The 19,224-nt window shown below is 40.5% G+C and overlaps 1 protein-coding gene across 5 annotated transcripts in view; it reads left to right on the top strand.

The window, feature by feature from the left end:
* Positions 1-16,295, top strand: part of KIAA1210 (KIAA1210 ortholog) — a 44,796-nt gene extending 28,501 nt beyond the window's left edge. For 4 of the 5 annotated variants that reach the window (XM_074835180.1, XM_074835177.1, XM_074835181.1 and 1 more), the window contains 7 exons: positions 784-849; positions 4,625-4,837; positions 5,940-6,042; positions 7,121-8,719; positions 9,479-9,630; positions 10,322-10,427; positions 14,155-16,295. In XM_074835180.1, the coding sequence (XP_074691281.1) occupies positions 784-849; positions 4,625-4,837; positions 5,940-6,042; positions 7,121-8,719; positions 9,479-9,630; positions 10,322-10,427; positions 14,155-14,327 (2,412 nt within the window). In that variant the 3' untranslated portion in view covers positions 14,328-16,295. The remainder of the gene's footprint in view (positions 1-783; positions 850-4,624; positions 4,838-5,939; positions 6,043-7,120; positions 8,720-9,478; positions 9,631-10,321; positions 10,428-14,154) is intronic. The other variant, XM_074835179.1, reaches the window with a different exon arrangement.
* The last annotated feature ends 2,929 nt before the right edge of the window (positions 16,296-19,224 follow it).

Here is a 19,224-nt window from a genome sequence, read left to right as displayed (position 1 = left end):
GAGAGGGATTCAGTTGATGTGACAACTCGCAGTGCCTTTGGACAAGGTGCTCTCTCCTGGCAGGTCTGTATGGCAGAAAGCATAAAATCTCAATTATTGATGGGTGAGGGTTGTGTTACTGTGACTTCCAGTGCGAGAACAAGCTGAGGTACTCGCACTGCACAAATGAATTTCCCATGTCTTCCAGCTTCAAAGAGCTGGAGAGATTGGCAGTTTCCTTCATCTGTGAAAGGGTAAGAGTTTTTGGGTGTTTTAAAGCTAGTGAGGAAAATAAAAATAATGGGGACTGCAAGAGAATCTTAAACAGTTACTGGTTTTGGAATGAAATAGCTCAAAACCAGGGCAATATTAGTTGAATGGACAGGAAAGTGACAATCCTATGGGTCTGAGGAGAACAGGTCCTGATGGGACTCAGAGGAGGTTTGGATTATCTTCTTTCTTAGGAATTGCCTTCTCACAGCAAATACATGATTTTGGACTTGAGTGAGCATGTGAGCATTTGTTAATTTGAAGATCTTAAAACAGTATGTCAAGGTGACTATAACTAATGTATTGACTCATGTGATCAATCTTTACAACATATCTCACAGCAGGATAAAGCTCCTCTACTTTATGTTTGATCCCTAACGAACAAATGAAACCTACTGTGTGAGGCAGGGACTCAGTGACCCTTCCTTTATCTTTCCTCTTGTGTTCTCTCATAAGTAGCACTGGATATCCAGTCCCAGATGATTCAATGTGATACTTCCCTGGACTTACCCTCTTCCTTATTTTATCCCACAGTCCTCCAACCCTGTTCAGCGTCATAGCTCTTTGAGTTTAGGCGGGACAGACAGTGAAGATGAACAGGTAAATAGCTACTTTTCCTGCTAATAAACTTTCCTGAGACAGCATGTGTGTGTCTGTATGGAGCCAGTACAATAATTGGGGTTTTTAAAAATCTATTCTGGATACAGTGTACCCTAGAAAACAATTCATAAACAATCCAGAGTGATGCAAATGATACTGAAAATGTACCTCTCACAGAGTTTTGAATAAGAACCAAAAAAGGAGAGACAGAAATCTACTGGTAAGTGGTTTGTGTGAACAGCACAGTCAGCTCTGTTACACAGTGTGAATCTGTAAAGTTACACAGCAGAAAATTGGACAAGGCAAAGCACTTCATTTCCACTTCCGTGTCCCAGGGCCCCAATACCCAACAGCAGTAATAGCTTAATAACACCTGCTTGTCAGCAGTGGCTTGTGAGCAATGCCCTGCATCTCTCTTATCATGGGAAATAATTGCAGGATCAGCCTTTTCTGATGGCAGGTGTTCCACAGGAAAAGGTCTGTGTTAATTTGCAATTTTCTTTGGATGGTAAGTGACTATCAGAAGCAGCAGGTTCTGCTGTCAGACCAACACAGTCTATTCCTTCACCAGCTTGGAAAAATTTACAGAGGTCATATTTCTGGAGTGGAGCCTAGGGGACCTTCACCTTGACTGTCTCTGCTGCTTGAAGCTGACTTGAGTTCCTGCCCATCTCATGCTTTCAAGGCAGGCCTGCAAGGTTGCAAGGTTTGCTTATATTGTCTTTCTCCAGTGTTAAAAGACCAGTCAGACTGCAGTTATGCCAATGGGGTCTTCAAATGCCAGTGACAGAGGCAACCACCACTCCAACAGAGCTGATTTGATTTATGGGGTAGCCCTTGCAATTGTATAAGCAAAATACTCTGCCATTTAGCTGAGAATGGGAGTATTTATGGGTTCAGAACAGCTACTGGTCATTTTGGCCCAAGCTTTGCAGTCCTCCATACAGAATCCCTGCTTGAGAAGCTCACCAGAGAGAACTCAATTTCATGCTTTGTGACACTGAGAATAGCCCACAAGTAAAGGGGAGGTAGCAGAGTACCTAGAAGATTCCTTCCTGATGAAGAGGGCCTTAAGCAGCCAGGGCAGCATCTTGAGGGTCAAACAGTTGGTGCCAACCCCACTGCTAAGGGAGCTTTCCCCTTCACTCTCTCTTTGGCCAGTCTTTGAGAAGGGAGAGAGCAAACTTTGGGCAAGACCAGTTCAACTTTCCTGTCTGTGGTTGAGATCAGACACACTCCTGCTCAGTCATTCTGAGATCTTTTGCTTTAGGGATAGAAAGATAAAGCAGTGTCTCCCCCTCGTAGTAGACTACTAGTCACACAATGCTAGAGGCCCAAGTGATCTAGGTAACTTGGATTGTCATTATTTTTAATAACTTCTTGTGTATATTTTATCATTACGTCAATGTACATTTTATTAACTCATCTCCCATTTCATATTTCGACTAAAATGTTCCATTTTGTAGCCTGCATACTGTTTTTTCCTTACAATGCAAAAAGCCCTTTTCTGCCCAGTTCTGCAGTCTTTTAGATCTTTTGGTCTTGTAACCTCATCTTCTATGAGACAGACAGAGACAGGAGAAATTTTTTTCTCCTATATTGCACAGAATTCCCCATTTAAAGGCTTTTCCTTTTTCTTCCCAACACACTAGGAATCTGTCTAACTTCTCTACAATACTGTGTATGTTCCTTTACCCAAATATTTTTCTTAGTCAGCAGTTTGACTTAGCAGAAATCTTGCCAATATGTTTATCTAAAATAAAAAGCCTTTTCCTAAATAATAATAATAATTTTTTTCAGTAGCTTTTGAAACTATTTATGTAATACCAGGATTTGAGCTAGCAAAACACAAGTTGTTAAACTGAATAACCTCATCCCAAAGATGAGGAAAATTGTGAAAAGCACCAAGAAATCTGCACCAGTTATTCCATTTAACAGTGTTGTATATTTAGTAAAGGAAAAAGAGGATTTGAGCCTAAGCAATCTGAAGTTACACACAGTGTCACCTCTGTGTGAAACCCTAATGTGTCAGCCATATAAGTTCTCAGTGCTTTCCACGTTTATAAATACCCACTTTCTGACTAATCTAAAGCTAAATGTGAGGCTATCACTCAAAGCGAAGAGCAAGTGACTTCACAGAGACATTAACCAGCATTACCCTGCCTTTGCCAGATAGCCTTTATGGAAATCTAACTTCCTTGTTGGCATCTTCAGCATGGACTGATTAAAAGCAAAACAGGGTCTCAGCCTGTGGGGCTGAGGACAGTGTTTTGGCACAAACACTCTTTAGGAAATGGGCCTCCTCGCTGCAGCATTCTCCTTGTGCAGGCTTCTGCCTCTGCCCAGTAACCAACAAGCACCAAATATATCCTACACTTAAACTCTGATGTGGAAATCTTGTGTCTGTTCCACTGTCTTTGAGAGAAGATACCAACTGTCAGTGCTCAGAGAAAAAAAAATCCTGAATCCTCAGTGGAGTCAGGAATTTGCCATTTATGTGCAGCAGTAGCTCAGATACTAGCTTCGGGTGATTTTATATTAAATAAGTACAACTGTAATTTTATAATTGAAATGCAGAAGAACTTGTATGTAGAAACAAGTAACAATGTTACTATTTTAGTAAGTTCTATGATCTTTACAGGTTTATCATTAATTTTGTAGAATTATAACAATAATCAGCTTATTTACTAGCTGTGTTCTTCTCTTTTTTGCAATGTGTAAATTTTTCATGAAAAGAGTCTGTATCTGTCATAATACATTCTGGTTTATTTCAGATCTAGGAACTTAAAAAATTCAATGGAAAATAAGGAAATTAATTTTAGCTATCTTAAACACAAAGCAATGCATCTAGACGATTTTTGTAGATCAGATGGGAAGATATTTTCATTATCTCTAAAACTTCATCAGCATACATATGTTAAATGCTGTGTTATATCCTAAGCTTAAATAAAACTAAAATCTGAATGCCAAGCAGAGTTAAATGGCTGTGTTTCACCTACCTTTATGGCCAAAGCCAAAATAGCAGGTGTGTTACACTGAATGAAGCTTGTTTGGCATGTCTGTGAAATTTTGCAAACGTTCCAGAAAGTCTGGTCCACATTTCAAAACAGTAACAAAACCAGTCAAACTGCATGTTTAGGGGTTTCTCTACAAACACTTCTGTAAACCCTCTATGTTGATAGCATAATCTAAAGTTACTGCTGTTTAGTTCCCCAGAGCAGCATTGCTGTGAGCATGAGATCCACATCACTGTCTTGGAAGATGGTTCTGGGATACCTTGGGAGAGAAGTATTTAATTTTCCTGGGAGAGTGGATGTTAAAAGAGCAAAGCAGCTATGGTAACTTTCTTAGAAATAGACATAATGAGGAGCAAGCATCCATGCTACTTTAGTGGCTTTTTAATAACATATTCCTGCAATGTGTCACATTATTGGGATGAAAAGGCAGCTATAAAAACTGCACCAGTGTCTCCTGCTGGTGCATACATATATTGCAAATGGTTTTTCAGATAAGAACTGGGAAGGGGACAAGCTGAGGCTCTTACTGTGGGAGAGGGAGAGACACATGTTTCTCACTTTTCTGTAAAATACAGCTGAACACACAGAACTGAGTAATCTCTATGCAGAGACGACATTAGGTATGCATTTTAAAGTGGGGATTTATGTCCAAAAATACAGCCATTTCAGGCTTCTGAAATGGAATGAGCTAGTAAAGGAATTGTTTCAGACATATGGGTAAGCCAAGCAAAATATATAGTGATGTTTGTGTTTTACAGATACCTTCTGGAGCTTCCTCCAGGCCCATCAGTCCTTCATCCTCTGCCACTCTGGGGGCCTCCAGCTCACGAGGCAGCAGCTCCCTTCCCGTCGACTTCACCATCCCTGCCAGTCCCCTTGGCTGCCTGGACACCTCAGCAGCCAGGCACAGGATTGCCATAAACCCCCGGAAACAGAAAGGCTTTACCAACAAGAATCAGCAACCCCCCCAGGTAAGTGTTTTCTGCAAAAGAATCACTGTGTAGAAGGAAATGGATGTGAATTTTTAATTGTTATTTTAAATATTTAAATTTCTTTTTTCTTTCCTATCCACATGCCTTTACTTTTTTTGTTCTTCCATTGGAAGAAGAGAAACCACCTATTTTCCACAAACCAACCAAAAAAACCTCAGAAAACTTCTATATCATGGGAGCTGAAGAAAAGTGCAACTTTTGTTTTTTATTATTTAGCCAAAAAAGTTGTGGGTTACACTTCATTTGTAAAAACATTCCTGTTGTTTGAAAAGCTAGTTTTCAGTTGAAGAAGCCTAAGTATATTTCTACAAACAATTTCAGATTAGCTTTAAGTTAATTCTTTGTATATCAAAGGAAAGACTGAAGGACTTTGGGAAGGAATGTGGCTCTGCATGTGGGAAATTAGGATGAGATGCTTCTCATTCTGGCTTCTAGGAAACACATTGTGAAGATGAAGTTCACCAGATAGGAAAGGTTTAGCTGGAGTGTGACAGAACTAAGGAGTAACACTTCTCTACTGTGTGTTCCCCTCTCCATCAGAGTTATGCGTGAAAATCTATCCTGGAGTTAGAAGTGCTCTGCCCTGAAGAGGGGGTTGGGGATGGAGAAATTCAGGATGAATGTAGTACAGAGTGAGGTTTTCTTGGAAACTTGGGCACTACAGTATCTTTGCTGGATATTCTTTGTGCTGCAACTGATACAACTACAGTGCTGAAGGAGAAGAGCTAATTGTGGAATGTCAACCAGAGATACCAGAAGTGATGATAATGTCTCTGGCTTGGTCTGTTCTGTGCCACCAGGTAGCTTGGGTGATGTTTTAAAAACATACTCATTCACTCAGAATATGTCAATCCCAGAATGTTTCAGATTCAAGAGAGATCAATGGGCTACCTTTGACATTTTAAACATAAATGATTTCTAGGTTCTTAACTGGAATAGTACATTACCCACAGTGTTGGTAAATTACAGTATAGGGGGTTTGTGACTGTGATTTGAGTATTCATAAACATCCATGTGTATAAAATACAATTTTTGTGCATTATTCTTTAAATAAAAGATCTTTCTTGCTGCACCTCATTAGGTGGAACAGCTGGAAAATGAAGCATGTCTTCCTGCACCTCCAGAAGAGAAGGGAAATTCAGTGGAATTACTTGAGAATGACCAGCATAAAAGTGATTGGGAAGGTAATGAAGACTTATGTATTGCTACTTTGGGTACTTGAACTTTTCTACATAAGGCTGACAGGACCTATTTGAATTGTAAGTCCTTTCAAACTAGGCATCTTTTGGTTTTATGTCATAAACTCAATCCTGGCAGCTAAAGTGTTATGATGGAAAAAGTCAGGTACTCCACTCAACGTAGTGGTGCTGTAGTGGTGAACTTTGAGGGCAGTATTAAAAAATACATGAGGTGAAAGTACCATGTTCAGAAGTACCTGTGCTACAGCGTTGGCTAGATCTCATTGTCTCGGGATCCAAGTTCCTTGAAACTCAGAAGAACCTTAACCTCGGCATTTTATCTGTTATGTGTGTAAGGGGACTGTAATTGGCTTGTGTTTGCTAGATCTTCCTTTGCCACCTCCCCCCTTATCATCTAAATAATAGATAATTACCAGTGGTAACATAATTGTAATTGTAAAAACAGGTGAAATTTCTCCAAAACAGCACTGAAGACTTTTCTCTTTAGCACTGCAGTACAAATGCACTGGCTGCTGGTAATGCTATAGTGTAGTGGGAATGTTGGCACTTTGTTGTCAGGGCAGACTCAGGACCTGATCCTGTCATACATCAGAGTTACTGTGTGTGCAGACACATCTAAGCTATCCTGCTGGAGCTGCAGGAGGCAGAGCTACCTGGTGCTGAGATAGTCGCTTAAATACTGAAAATCCTCCAGATCATTCTAGACAGCCTTTCTAGGCATACATGTGATGAGGAAATGTCTAGAGAAATCTGGCTAGTAGTCTTACAACTGGGGGTATGCACAGAAAAGAACTAAACAGCAACTGATCTGGTACACCTTAAGCAGACAACAACTTTCAGTCATTCCTGGGATTAGGTATGTTCAAACTAAAAACTTTGTTAGTCTCCTCACTCGGACAGCCCATTTCTAAATACGATTTTAACAGCCTTATTTATCAGACAACAGTGCCCAGACATGGGGAACTCACGCTAAATGACTGCACTGTCTGGAATGAATTACTGATACAGATGGGGCTTGAATTGTAACCTTTAAGTGCACACTGTTCCTCTCTGTGTAATACAGGATTATCAGCCCAGGTGGGATATTGTGCAAAGGGAGATGGTTCTAAGGAGACGCCAGGTGTAAAAAGTCCCACTGATGCTGCCCGTGACTCTTGTGATTGCACACTTGTGGCAGAAGACTCTTGTGCTCTGCTGCAAGAGGACGCATGCCTTCCAGACATGGACCATCACTACAAAGGAGCTGCACCCCTTCTGCGACCTGAGCCTTCTCCAGTGAACCTGGAGGAACACCACAGTGCAAAAGTGTCATACTGTTCAGATGAGTCTGCTGATGAATTGAAATTACATCAGCAAAATACCAATACTGAAGTATCTGCACTTCCAGAATTGCAACAAATTGAAGGAGAAGCTGTTGTGTTTCCAGACGTACTAGCAGCTGACTTGGTTAGCAATGGTGCGGAAACAGAGGGCATAGATATATTGGCAGATGTTGCACAAATGTCCTCAGTAAATTCTGTGGACCCAAAGATCAATGACCAGGGAAAGGGGGATCCACTGTTGATTGGCAAAGTAGAAGCCTGCTTAGGTACTATTGAGAATCATTCCAGCCACACTGTCTCCGATGTTGCACCAAGCCCTTCACAAGTTGCGGTAGCTGATTCAGAGTCATCTTCTGACATCAAGACAGTGACAGTTCTGAAGCCTGAAAACAGTTCAGTAACAAGACATGACAAAGAAACTTGTGAAATAATCGAATTTCAGTCATCCAAAGGCAATGTAGGAAAAAAAATAGACACTGCTGCATCTGTCTCAGAAGCAGGTTGCATGCTACCTCCCAGTAAATTGGAAGTATGTTTTAAAGCAGAAACCGTTTCTCTTTCGAAGGGTAACCAGGGCAATCCACAGGCCAACACATCATACATTTCTGAAAAACTTTCCATTGGATGTCTTGCCTCTTCAAGTTTGGCTGGCTTGAAGAGTAATATCTGTTCTGATGATGACAGTAAGGAGTACCAGATAAGCAGTACCGCTTCTCACAGAAAAGCAGTGGAAGACAGTCGATCTTCAGATGAAAATGGAAAAAGTCCACTGAAGACTTCTTCTGCTAAACCAGTCAGATTTACCATTGCACCAGCATGGCAAAGATCTCTCTCAGGGGGTTCAAATTCAAAGGAAGATTCCTATACCAGAAGTTCGCCGACATCCCCTATAAGGCCGGAGTTGTTTGAAGCAATGCCAAAAGAACACACACATTTTGATGCAGTCATCCAGGAGTCAGCAAAAAACAGCACAGATAGATTTGATCGAGATTGTAAGGACGGTGATTTGCATTTGAATTTTTCTATGGAGTGGGCTGACCATGAAGCACAAAACTTTGAAAACCCGTTTGGGGTCAGACTAAGGAGAACATCTTCTTTACTAAAATACCAGAATGAAAGCCGTGCTGAGTCTCCAAAGCCAATCCCCTCAGTTGTTCCCACTGCTTCTTCTGCTTCAGTCAAGGAGGATCAGAAATCAGTGGGCACCGGGAAGCCACCTCTGGGCCTTCCTGTCAGTACAAAATCATTTGGTAAAAGAACAGATCTCCTAGAAGATAAAAATCCTCCCAAGACGAGATCAGAAGAAGTGGCAAAGAAGCAAAATGGTCATAAACCTTCAGGTATTTATGCCGTATTTTTATCCAGACATTGTAGAAAACAGTGGTCATGTAAGAACTTTGGCAAAGTAGCAAACAAAAGATTAAAATCCTCTTGACGGGGACTAAATTCAGCCTTGAGTTCATCAGCACCATAATTTAATTGGCTTCATGATTTGGCCAGTCAAGAGAATTCTTGTCTTATCTTAATGAGGGGTGTGTTCCAGCAAGAATAACAAAAGAGTAATAGCTTAAGGGGCTCTGGAACATTTCTGGTATGACCTGCTTGTGCATATAGTTGGATTTTTAACACAGTTTTTTAAAACTTGCTGCTGTTTTGTAGTTAATTTTCCAGCCTGCAGCAGTTCAAACCTTAACTAGGAGTTGCATTAGGTGTGATTATTTTTTTTCTACAATCACTTCATTTAAAATATTTAAAAGGTGAAAAGGCAGTCTGTATTTTACTGCCTACATGAAAAAATAATAGCTATCATACTCATCTAATCTGCAATGTAAGGATGATGTTTCAAAGGCAAAATCCGGTTCACAATGATCTCAGTGGGAGTTCTGCCATTGACTTAAACGGAAGCAGAGTAAGGTCAAAAACTCCAGAATAAACAGAAAAAGAGTTATTGCCAAGGACAGAATCATCAGGGAAGGTAATTTTATCTCTGCAGTGTTCAAAGGGTATTACAGATGCTGAAGGATTTAAAACACAAAACTCTAGCTTCAGACTGACTTGACCTAAATCCCCTCTTCACTTCAAAAATGCTTCTTTTGTAGAAAAAGTCACCTCTCTGCATTTGGAAACTGCTTCCTCAGAACCAGCTTGGGTCTCCATGGCAAAACTAAAACAAAAGGGTTTCCAGGACCACCCTCTTGCCAAAGAACATAAAGCTGAAGACAAAGCTTTGACCAAAGTGGATCAAGAGGAGGTAAAGTACCAAGTAATGTTGCATGGGTGTGAATTCTGCACCAGAGTGCCTGGGTACTTCTGCACACTGTTCAGTGTCATCTTCATGGGAGGTGCGTTGTGAGCACTACTCAAAGAGAGATTTTCAGGGCTGGCTTCTAAAATGTATTGAGACAGACAACTGATGTAAGTGCGCAAACACGTGTGACTATACTGTCACAGTGATTAGTTTCAGAGTGTAATCCTCCTATATGTTCCTCTGCCCTACTGAAACCTGAACCTTTTCAGAGCTTGCCTGTTGCCCAGGATGTATTTATGTAGCCCAAGAGCTGCTTTGAGTTGCTCTAGCTTCCTCACCGTTCGTGACCTAGAGACTGCATTCACTGCTCTGCTGTGGAGACTGCATACTGAAAGTCTGGCTTTTCCACTGACTCTTGTGCAGGTTTCTTGTGTAGCTTGGGCAAGTTCTTCAATCTCCCATCTGTAAGAGAGAGAGGAGAACTTGCCTGCATATGAAGTAACTCTGCATATGTAGCAGCTGTCTTCCTTCTTGCCTTCTCCCTCCCTCCCACAGGATGTCCCCAACCATCCTTGTCTGGCTCTTGCTGCATTTCCACAGTCAGGTTTAGAGATGTTGCCAGGGCGAGCTTTATGAGTGCCAGTGGCTAGTGGGTTTCTTAGCTGCATTCTTTTCTTCTCTCCTCCATTTGTAGCAAGGGATCTGTACTAGTGAGAACATACTGAAGAAGAACATGCCTTCCAGCTTGAGCTCTCAGGACAAGAAAACACAAATGAGTACTAGTATGTCTGCTGCAGCAGGTATTCTCTTTCTTTACATCTTTACATAAGTGGCTACAGTTTACACCAGTAAGTGGTGTGGGTGGCAGGTAATGTGGGGATATCGCTATGTTTTTGATAATCAGCACACTTCATATAAGGCCTGTTCAGACTATAGTTTGCATATAAGTCAATGTATTGTCTTGCTCACTCAGCAGAGAAAGCAAGTAAGGAATTTTTATCTCCACTGCCAGTTCATGGAATGGCATATAAACAGTGTGGTGATTTGTTACTGGCAAATGTCAGTACTAAAGAATAGCAGTTGAAGTTGGAGAGTGTTCAGAAGAGAGCAGCAAAAAAGGTCAGGTCTTCTAGACCTCCAGTCAGGCAGGAAATACTGATGGGAGTGGAGTTGTTTAGTCTAGAGAAGACAACTTAGTTTGCTGCAGAGGACAAGACTAGTCTTTATGCCCTGTATGAGCTTAAAATGTACTAGGGGAGATTTAGCTTAGACTTTAGGAAATATTTTCTAACAGTAAGAGTGATGAAGTGTGGAATAGCATAGGTTGCTTACAGAGTGTGTGCAGTTTCCATTGCTGGATGTGTTTAATAGATAAACATGTATCAAAAATAATTTAGGTGGAGTCAGTTCCACCCTCAGGTGAGCACAGAGGCTCGATGGCCCCTCTCCTGCCCTGTTAGCTGTGATTCTCTATAAGAAAGATGCTGTGGAAGAGTGACTCAGACATCGTGACTCACATACCTCTTCCAAGGCTACTGCTGGGCTGCAGCTTATCCCTCCCTGCTTACTCAGTGTGGTGCCAAACCTCGGAGACACTCTCCAGCTAGATATAGATAAGCCAGTTCTTCAGCTGTAAAAGCATATTGTGCTAGCTGAAAGCTATTGATTTCAGATACTGCCTAAGAAGATAAGAAATGCCCCACCGTGTCAGAGCAGTGGCTTTTCCGTTTCAGGTTCCTGCTGCTGCCGCTGTCAGTAAGAGATGCTGTCTAGAGAGAGCACATGCATCTGGCCACTTTCCCCTTATAATCCACCAGCATCCAGAATTGTTGTATTAGAGGTATTAGGGCATACCTCTGTGCCTGCTCTCTGTAGTAGTTGCTTGTAGAGATGTTATCTGTTTTTTAATCTACAGGTCCTACAAAATAAGCTTTCTCCTTTACTAAAGGTAGCTGACCAGCCGATGATGTGCACCGACACAGAGGCTCTGATGTCCGTTGCCAGCCTAACTCTGTGTGTGTGTTTAAAATGCAATAGTTTTAAAAAAGGATTCTGTTACAGACCAGCTTTGTCTTATGGTTTTAGGTGCAAAGTGAGAGATGAAAGGTAAACAGCCCAAGATTTTTACTCACATTTGACAGGCTGACACAAACAGACTGAATTTCTGTGTGTTGAATGATCTAAACCTTGGAAGCCCAGCAGCCTTCAGGCAAAATTCAGAACTCCACAAATTAGTCTGCTACTCATTTACTAGAACTCACACCACTTGTGGTCCTTGCAGCAGAATTACAAGATTTTTGCATCACCTCTTCCTAACAATTGGCCTAGTTTCCTGACATCCAATGGCTGTTTCCTGCTCTCCAGGGATAGCATTTATAGGCCTATTCTAGTCTTCCACTCCTTGAATATCACAAAGAGCTCTGACCAGTGCTGATGTTTAAGGAAAACACTACTCCTCTGCTGCTCAGAAAGCCATGCCCTATTGTTTAGGAAATTGTTTAGGCACTGTCAGCACATGAGTAGGAAATTGGGAATCGCAAATGTAAACTCTCCTCTTTCCTGATTTGGTTCCCATTAACACAGCCAGCAATTTGTCTAGTTAAAGGCACTGGTGGTGGAAAGGATGTAGATTTAATATCCAGAGGAGTTATTAATTTGGATCATGTTTTTTGGCTTATGTTAACTGTTAGCGGTTTTCTTGATGGATGGTTGAGGTTTTCTGTGCAATGCATACATCCCTCACACAACAGCAGGAGCCAGGACAGCTCCAGATCAGCTAAGTTTGGAAGAGAATTCCAAGAAATCAGATCCTTACTTTACTGAGTGTTACTGTTTTGTTACTGCTGCGTGGCAGCCCATGTCATAACCAAGGGAAGGATTACTTATCTTGCCTCTTCTGTCTCCCACTTCACCCTAAGCATGGTGAGGTTTGTCCAAAAGCCTGTCTTCCTCAAATAGGCATGAGCCACCGTTTCTGGGTTTTGTTTTACCTTGTGCTGTTGAGAGCATGCAAAGGGCTTTAGACTTGCTTTTGCTTATTGCAAAGAAGGAAGTCTCCCAAAATATGAAAATGAATTTCCAAAATCAAAGTTTCTGTAACACTTAAATTGCTATATCACCTTAGATACTTCTGAAAAATGTACTGTGTATGTAGAGCTGCAGCCTGTTTGTAATGGATAGTATACTCCCTCCAGTATTCCTAAGTATAGCTTGCCTCCTGCAAGAGCTACCAATGAGCCAGGATTTTTAAAAGACCAGAGACCTCCTGAGTTGAGATAGGGAGACAGAGAACTTCTTTGGCTTGGCGCAGGAGTGCGGCTGGTGGAGCTGATGGACATTTTTCCATTGATTTCAGTGCAAGCAAGATCAAGCTTCTTGTACTTAACATTGTTTAAGTCCCCATGTGGCCTCTGTTCTTGTGCTGGAGCACAGCAACCTCATCATGCCTGCCACATGCCACGCACAGACTAATCAAGTATGAGAAAAAGTTGGAATTTTCTGAGTTTGACTTACACACAGAAATAAAGTACTGCCTGGGTTGAAATGGATGGAGAGAGCACGATGTTGAAAGACTTGTGAACCGTATCTTGAGAAATGAGCTGCATCTGTTCAGAGCTGCTTTCTGTGAAGCCCCAATCCAGCCTGTCTGTCTGAAGACATTGATCTTGAAAATTTTCAAACAAGGTGGATGGAGGAGGCCTTCTCTAAATTGTAACTCAAGGCCATACAAGGATTGCTATCTGTATTCTTCCATCCTTTGTGAGGATGACAGGCTTGTGTTAGGCTGCATGAAGAGGAACGCCTAGCCCCACCAGAATCCCACCTTCTTGGCTTACAAATCCAAGAACATAAACCACTGGTTTGATCCCTACCTAGTATTTAATAATATTGCTGGAGCAATATTTGTGCCAGTGGTTAAGACTGAAAAAAATCTTTAAGACTTCTCAGTGTTGAAAAACATATACCAGTTACTTTTAACCCCACAGCAAGCCTGGGGTGATCCTTGCCTTGCAGATATTTTGTTTGCATTTTCTTGCATACCCAGGAGTCTTATTCCTAGATTTTCTAGCACTCACAGAGCAGAATAAGCCTGTGGAACTCCTTGCTGCGCACTGTCATGGAAATTAAGAGTTTGAAAAGATTAAGAAATGAGTTAGCCAAGAATATGAATTATAAAAATACCTGGGGCTATAGTCTGCACATACTTGAAGAATTTTGAAGAACTTCTTCATTTATCAGAGCTTAGACGCTTGCTGTTGGGACTGAGAAGATTCTTTTATGGGCAGATCGGTCACTAACAGCTTAGTATCAATTTTTCCATTACAATAGCTAGTCCTGGCCATTGTTGTAGCTGGACCAGATAGTGCTAGCAATACTCAGTTTAACAATTCCTCTGACTTATTTTTGAGTCACAGACATTCTGGGCTATAAAACAATTGCTTTAGAGAGAAGGAAATATTATTGGCAGAACTTGAGTTCTTAACTCTCTAGCCTTCTGATGAGTGATGGATATCTTGTTGTTGGCAGGTAAAGTTGGACCTATTGCTCAGGAAGCATCTGTGATTCCTGCTGTTGAAAAGGAAGCAAGACACTCCTCTAACCTGCCAATGACACCATGCAGCACTGCTGAACCACCGTGGCTGTCCCTGGCCAAGAAGAAAGCCAAAGCATGGAGTGAAATGCCCCAGATTGTACAATAGCAAATGACATGAGCATCCTTCTTTATATTGCCAATAGCTGCGTTAACTCCATTTAATCCTTTCTTTACTGTGACCATTTTTTTGAGAAATAAGAGCCTTAAAACTTTCGATCAGACTGTTGTGTGTAAATACACAATGAAGAAATGCCGTTGCAGGCTTAATTTGAAGTATTAGGAAGCTGAGCACTTCCTACTACCAAATAGTAGGAAAACTTGATCAATTTGTTATATCCTTACACATCTGTCAGTGATATTCTAAGAAAACATGCTTCAGGCTTTTGAAACATTTCCCTTGCAAAATATGTTTTTAAAGTTTCCACAGACCATACAGTATTTTGTGCAGTGTGGCTTTGGCTAAGAAATTAATGTATGCTATAAAATAGATATAATGCTGTGCACTGACACATCATGACTCATGGGCATTGATGTCACCACACTTCTTTCTCTAATGCTCTGGGATGGGCAGTCTGACTTTGCTTCTGATTGTTAATGGATCTGTTTTGCAATAGCTGTAAGATCTGAACAGCATTGTGAGTTGGAGTAACTCTGGCTTTGGGTGGTTTGAAGTCACAACGCTGTGGGTCTTGTTCTTTGCTCGTTGGTGCCTGCTGGAATGGCCCAGAGCCACATACCTGTTCTCTCCCATGCTCTAGCATATACTCTGCTTTTGGTTACACCTTTGGAAATCTGGGATAATTTGGGCATTCTACCAAAAAAAGTGCTTTCGTTAATTATGGCAAATAGGGATTTATTTTTTGTGAGATTCCTCAGCTAATTGTCTCTCTTAAAGAGTGTGTTGGGGATGGTAACTATTTGCTACCTAGAAGGTGTCATTTTGTTTTCAACAAATGCCACTCTACTCTCCATGTTCATGTGGATGTGTATTTAGTCAGTTGTATTTAATATTAGTGTTAAAAGGGGCATCTGCTTTTCTCCTTCCTGATCAGTCTTTAACCAGTAACTCAACATCAGTCTAAGAATGTGCAGCTGGGAAAGGATTATTCTCTCAGGGCCTGGCCTTGCAGTCACTTAAGTTGACACTTAAGTTGATCACTTAAGTGACAGAAGTTTTGCTATTGACTTTGAAGGAAGCAGATGTTTGAAAAAGAAGCTTTGTAAAGTGATGTTAGTGGCTTAAAGTGGCAGTGGCACTTAACGGTCCTTTTCAGTTTTTGCAGCATTGCACATTTATGTAGTTTTTGTTTACAGTCAGTGCAAAATTTGAAGGCTGACTTGACTGATGGACAGTTTTTAGCTGGAAAGTTGGTAGGTATTTTTAAGGAAAATATTATCTAGTGGTAGAATTAACTGCAAAACAAAAAATTTGGTTTCAGGTCAGCTCAGGCAAGACTATAATCTTCCAGTCTTGGCCTGAATTTAATATATAGCTCTTGCAATTTGAAAACAGTATTAACTAGGAGCTAGACTGTGATTTTTTTTTTTCTTAATATATAGGTGGAAACTTACTCACCCAAGTAGGCTCATTGAAGCTATAGATACTGTTTATTTTATATTAACACCAGAAAGAGTAAGAGTTTCACATTGGTTTGATAATCCACACCAATTTTACTACTTCTTTTTCTCTATTTTAGGAAGCATATCTTCTCTTACAAAGAACTGAAACATTTGTATTTCTCTGAAACTTTTGAGTGTAATGTAAATGAACGTACTCAGCTTTGATTCCTGAAGTTTTGTACAGCTGCCATCCCATCACAAGCTTTCTGACCCTGTGTAAAATATGTGCATTTCTATATTCAGCAAACTTTTTATTAGTGTGGATTGTGAACCTTCACCCAAAGTACTGCAAATGATATATAGTCTCTCTTTCCCTGTATTTGCTTTTGATCTTAATGTTGTTTCTGTCTTTTATGTTTGGTATGTATATATGTTTTTGTAATCCTTGTCTTGAAGGAACCCCTTTTGTATTCCATTCCCATATTTGGTTTATGATTAAATGCTGTTGCCAGTGGTGATGGTATAATTCTTGGGAAAAGAAGAATGATAGATGGCCCTCATTCATTAAGGAAAAAATAAAAAGAGGCCTTTGGTCAATATAGACCCTATATATGGATATACTGCATAGAACTTGTTTTGAAATTATTTTGTGTGGCCTAGGATTGATCAACACAGTTGGTCAGACGAACGAATTTTTCTAATTCTAGCTATTTAAAAGTTTAAAACATCACCAGAGAGCTGATGGCTCTCCTTTTGTTCTGGAGCTATTGATTCTTCAGTACAGGGTTGGCTTGAAGTCTTGTGGTCACAGGAAGCCTTGTAAATACTTGTTTGAATGTGTTTTGGTATTGCTAGCCAGCTGCTGTAGGACATTTTGGGGTTGCTTTAAAAAAGATGAAAATTACATGAGGATCTGTGATGTTACATTTGAAATTTTCTTGCCTTCTGGATTTCTGAAATGAATGTTTTCAAGTTTTTCTCTTCAACGAAGAGAACAAAAAGCATGTAGAGAAAAAATAAAAACTGAGTCTCATGTAATCACAAGAGTTTAGAAGATGGGTTTTTAAGATACACATTGAAGTATTAGTGATTTATTGATGCGTTTATAGAAGTTGATAGCTCTGTTAGTATGGCTTTGATTTTATGTTGTCCTAGTATAGTTTTTAGGTGTTCAGTCAGTGCAAGTAACTAATATAATAAGCTCATTCTGAGTGATTATTTCTAGACATAGTCACTGTCTTTGAAAATAAGATGTCTTGAAGTGCAGAGTTCATTGCAGAATGTCACTGAGGTTTTATGTCTTGGGATCTTTAGTGGAGGATGTAGAAAGCTGTCCCTGAAATTCCCTGTGCACAGTACAGCGACTGGGGTTTTGGCTGACTTTGGTGCTGCTGTGTGACAGCAGAGGGTGCTGGTGCCGTCCCCGAGGAGTGCAGAAGGGTTCTCGGTGTGCAGAAAGCAGATTTTAGTATGCATTTGTATATGCTCTATTACAGTGAGGAGAACAGAGACTTTCATTAATGCAGAGAATTATGCATTATTCCATTAATGCAGAGAGGTCTGAAAGAGAGGTATATTTATGTTTGAGATTTGATGGAGGTTTTGGAGCTATAAAGTATTGGAAAAAACCCTACCTTGTTGTTACAAGAAGCCCCTGAGAATTGGTGACAGTGATGGGGAGAGGTAAGTTACATGGTGAATTCAGTCCTACAGTGGGGCCATGTGGGAAGGTATGTCAACATGTCCAAAAAAAGCATTGCAGTTTGGCATTTTAACTGCTGCTTAGAACAACTGCTGTCTGGCTAGAGGTTGATCTTCATCCAAGCCAGATGTAGAATCCAGTGATTTTACAGAAGAGATTAGAGAGACAAACAGCAACTTGGCGTGCACCTAGCTGTAGATTACAAAGATTCCTTTTGCTGTAACAGTGAGCTGTAAAGACTTGGGCTAAACCAGAATCTTTTATGTTATCATCCAGCTGGGAATCTTCTTGTAATTAAGTGGGTTTGTGGACAAGAGGGAATGAGTCAGTTTAAATGAGGGAAAAAGACTCCAAAATTACCAAAGCTACACAATTCTGCTCTAGCACAACTCTGACAACACTTTTATTATGAGAATCTTGTGTACACATCTCCTTAAACAGACCCAAAGAATAAATTCTAAAGTTCAGATATAACTGAGGAGCCACTACTCATTTCATTTACCATACTTAGAAGGAAAGACAGAATAGTGAGGGAAGACTAACAATATTGGAAACACTAAACACTAGCCCTTTTCATGTTAGAAAGTTTGGATAGAGAGGGACCCCTACCTAGTATTACCTTATGTGTTTTTAATGCTGTAGTCTAAAATATTAAACACAATTTGTTCTGAAGTATTATAGTAGACGTTCTCAGCTTAGAAAAGCTGTAATTCCTGAGTTTGTGCCACCTGCTCTGTTAAGTGCTTTTGAGATCAATACAGGAAAGATATTAGCCTGTGGAGATGCTTTGTCCTTTAGAACTGTTACTGGAAGGTGACACATCTGAAGGATACTGGTAATGAGGGATGTGATTAGCAGCCTAATAAATAAGGCAAACACCTCTCTTTGTCTTTTCCTCTAGTGTGTGTTAGCCTATGTTTTTATTAGATATTTATCCTGGTTATAAGATTTGACAAACTTCTCTCATCAACCGTCACCAAAATGTTAGTAATGATGATGTGAAACCTCTTGTATTTGGGGAATCTGAGCATCTGTTTAGGATTCTGACCTCGATTTCTTGCTTGCTGTAGTTGTTGCATTCTGTCTCTTCTGTGTTGTCAGGAAGTGTTGCACCCAAAGCCTCAATATTTGTTACGGGCTGTTGTTACGGTCTGGGTTACTTCTTGGTGCAGAGGTTGACTGAAACCTCTGTTTTTCATTGAAAGTGTTTTTTAATGTCTTTTATGGAAGTAGGCAGGTGACATAAAATGTAAATTCTGAACTTGGAAGACAAAACCTGCCCAGAACAAAAAGGTTGCTCATGTATTTCCAGCTGGATGGATGCAGGGGCATGGCTGGATGAAGGTGAATGACTAGGGAAGAATGACAGTTCAAGTTGAGAGACAAAAGGCTTAGAGTGGGAAGCTACAATTGACATTACTCTTTCATAGTGGGGTGTGTCTAAGCCCAGGGAAAGGTACTGAAAGGGGCCTTTAAGTAGCGAAGCTCTTCATGCATCTCTTCTCTCCGCACATGAGGAAGCAGAATTTTGTATGTTCTTGTAACTGAATGGAAATATATCAGAGATGCCCATTGCCATCCACAGTTCTTTTTTTCCCTGCAGTCCATACATTTCCACTTTATTTGATCCAGGAGAGGTAACTCTTTGTTACCAGACCTGATTCCTTATTCTGAATCACATTAAGCAGGTGAGCACCTTGACTGCACTTTAAGTCAAAGCATGTTGTGACCTGCTGGTCAA

Source organism: Strix aluco, chromosome 10 (genome assembly GCF_031877795.1).
Source record: "Strix aluco isolate bStrAlu1 chromosome 10, bStrAlu1.hap1, whole genome shotgun sequence".
Classification (NCBI taxonomy): domain Eukaryota; kingdom Metazoa; phylum Chordata; class Aves; order Strigiformes; family Strigidae; genus Strix; species Strix aluco.
The sequence above is the reverse complement of the archived record's forward strand: the minus strand, read 5'-3'. Positions and strand labels throughout refer to the sequence as shown.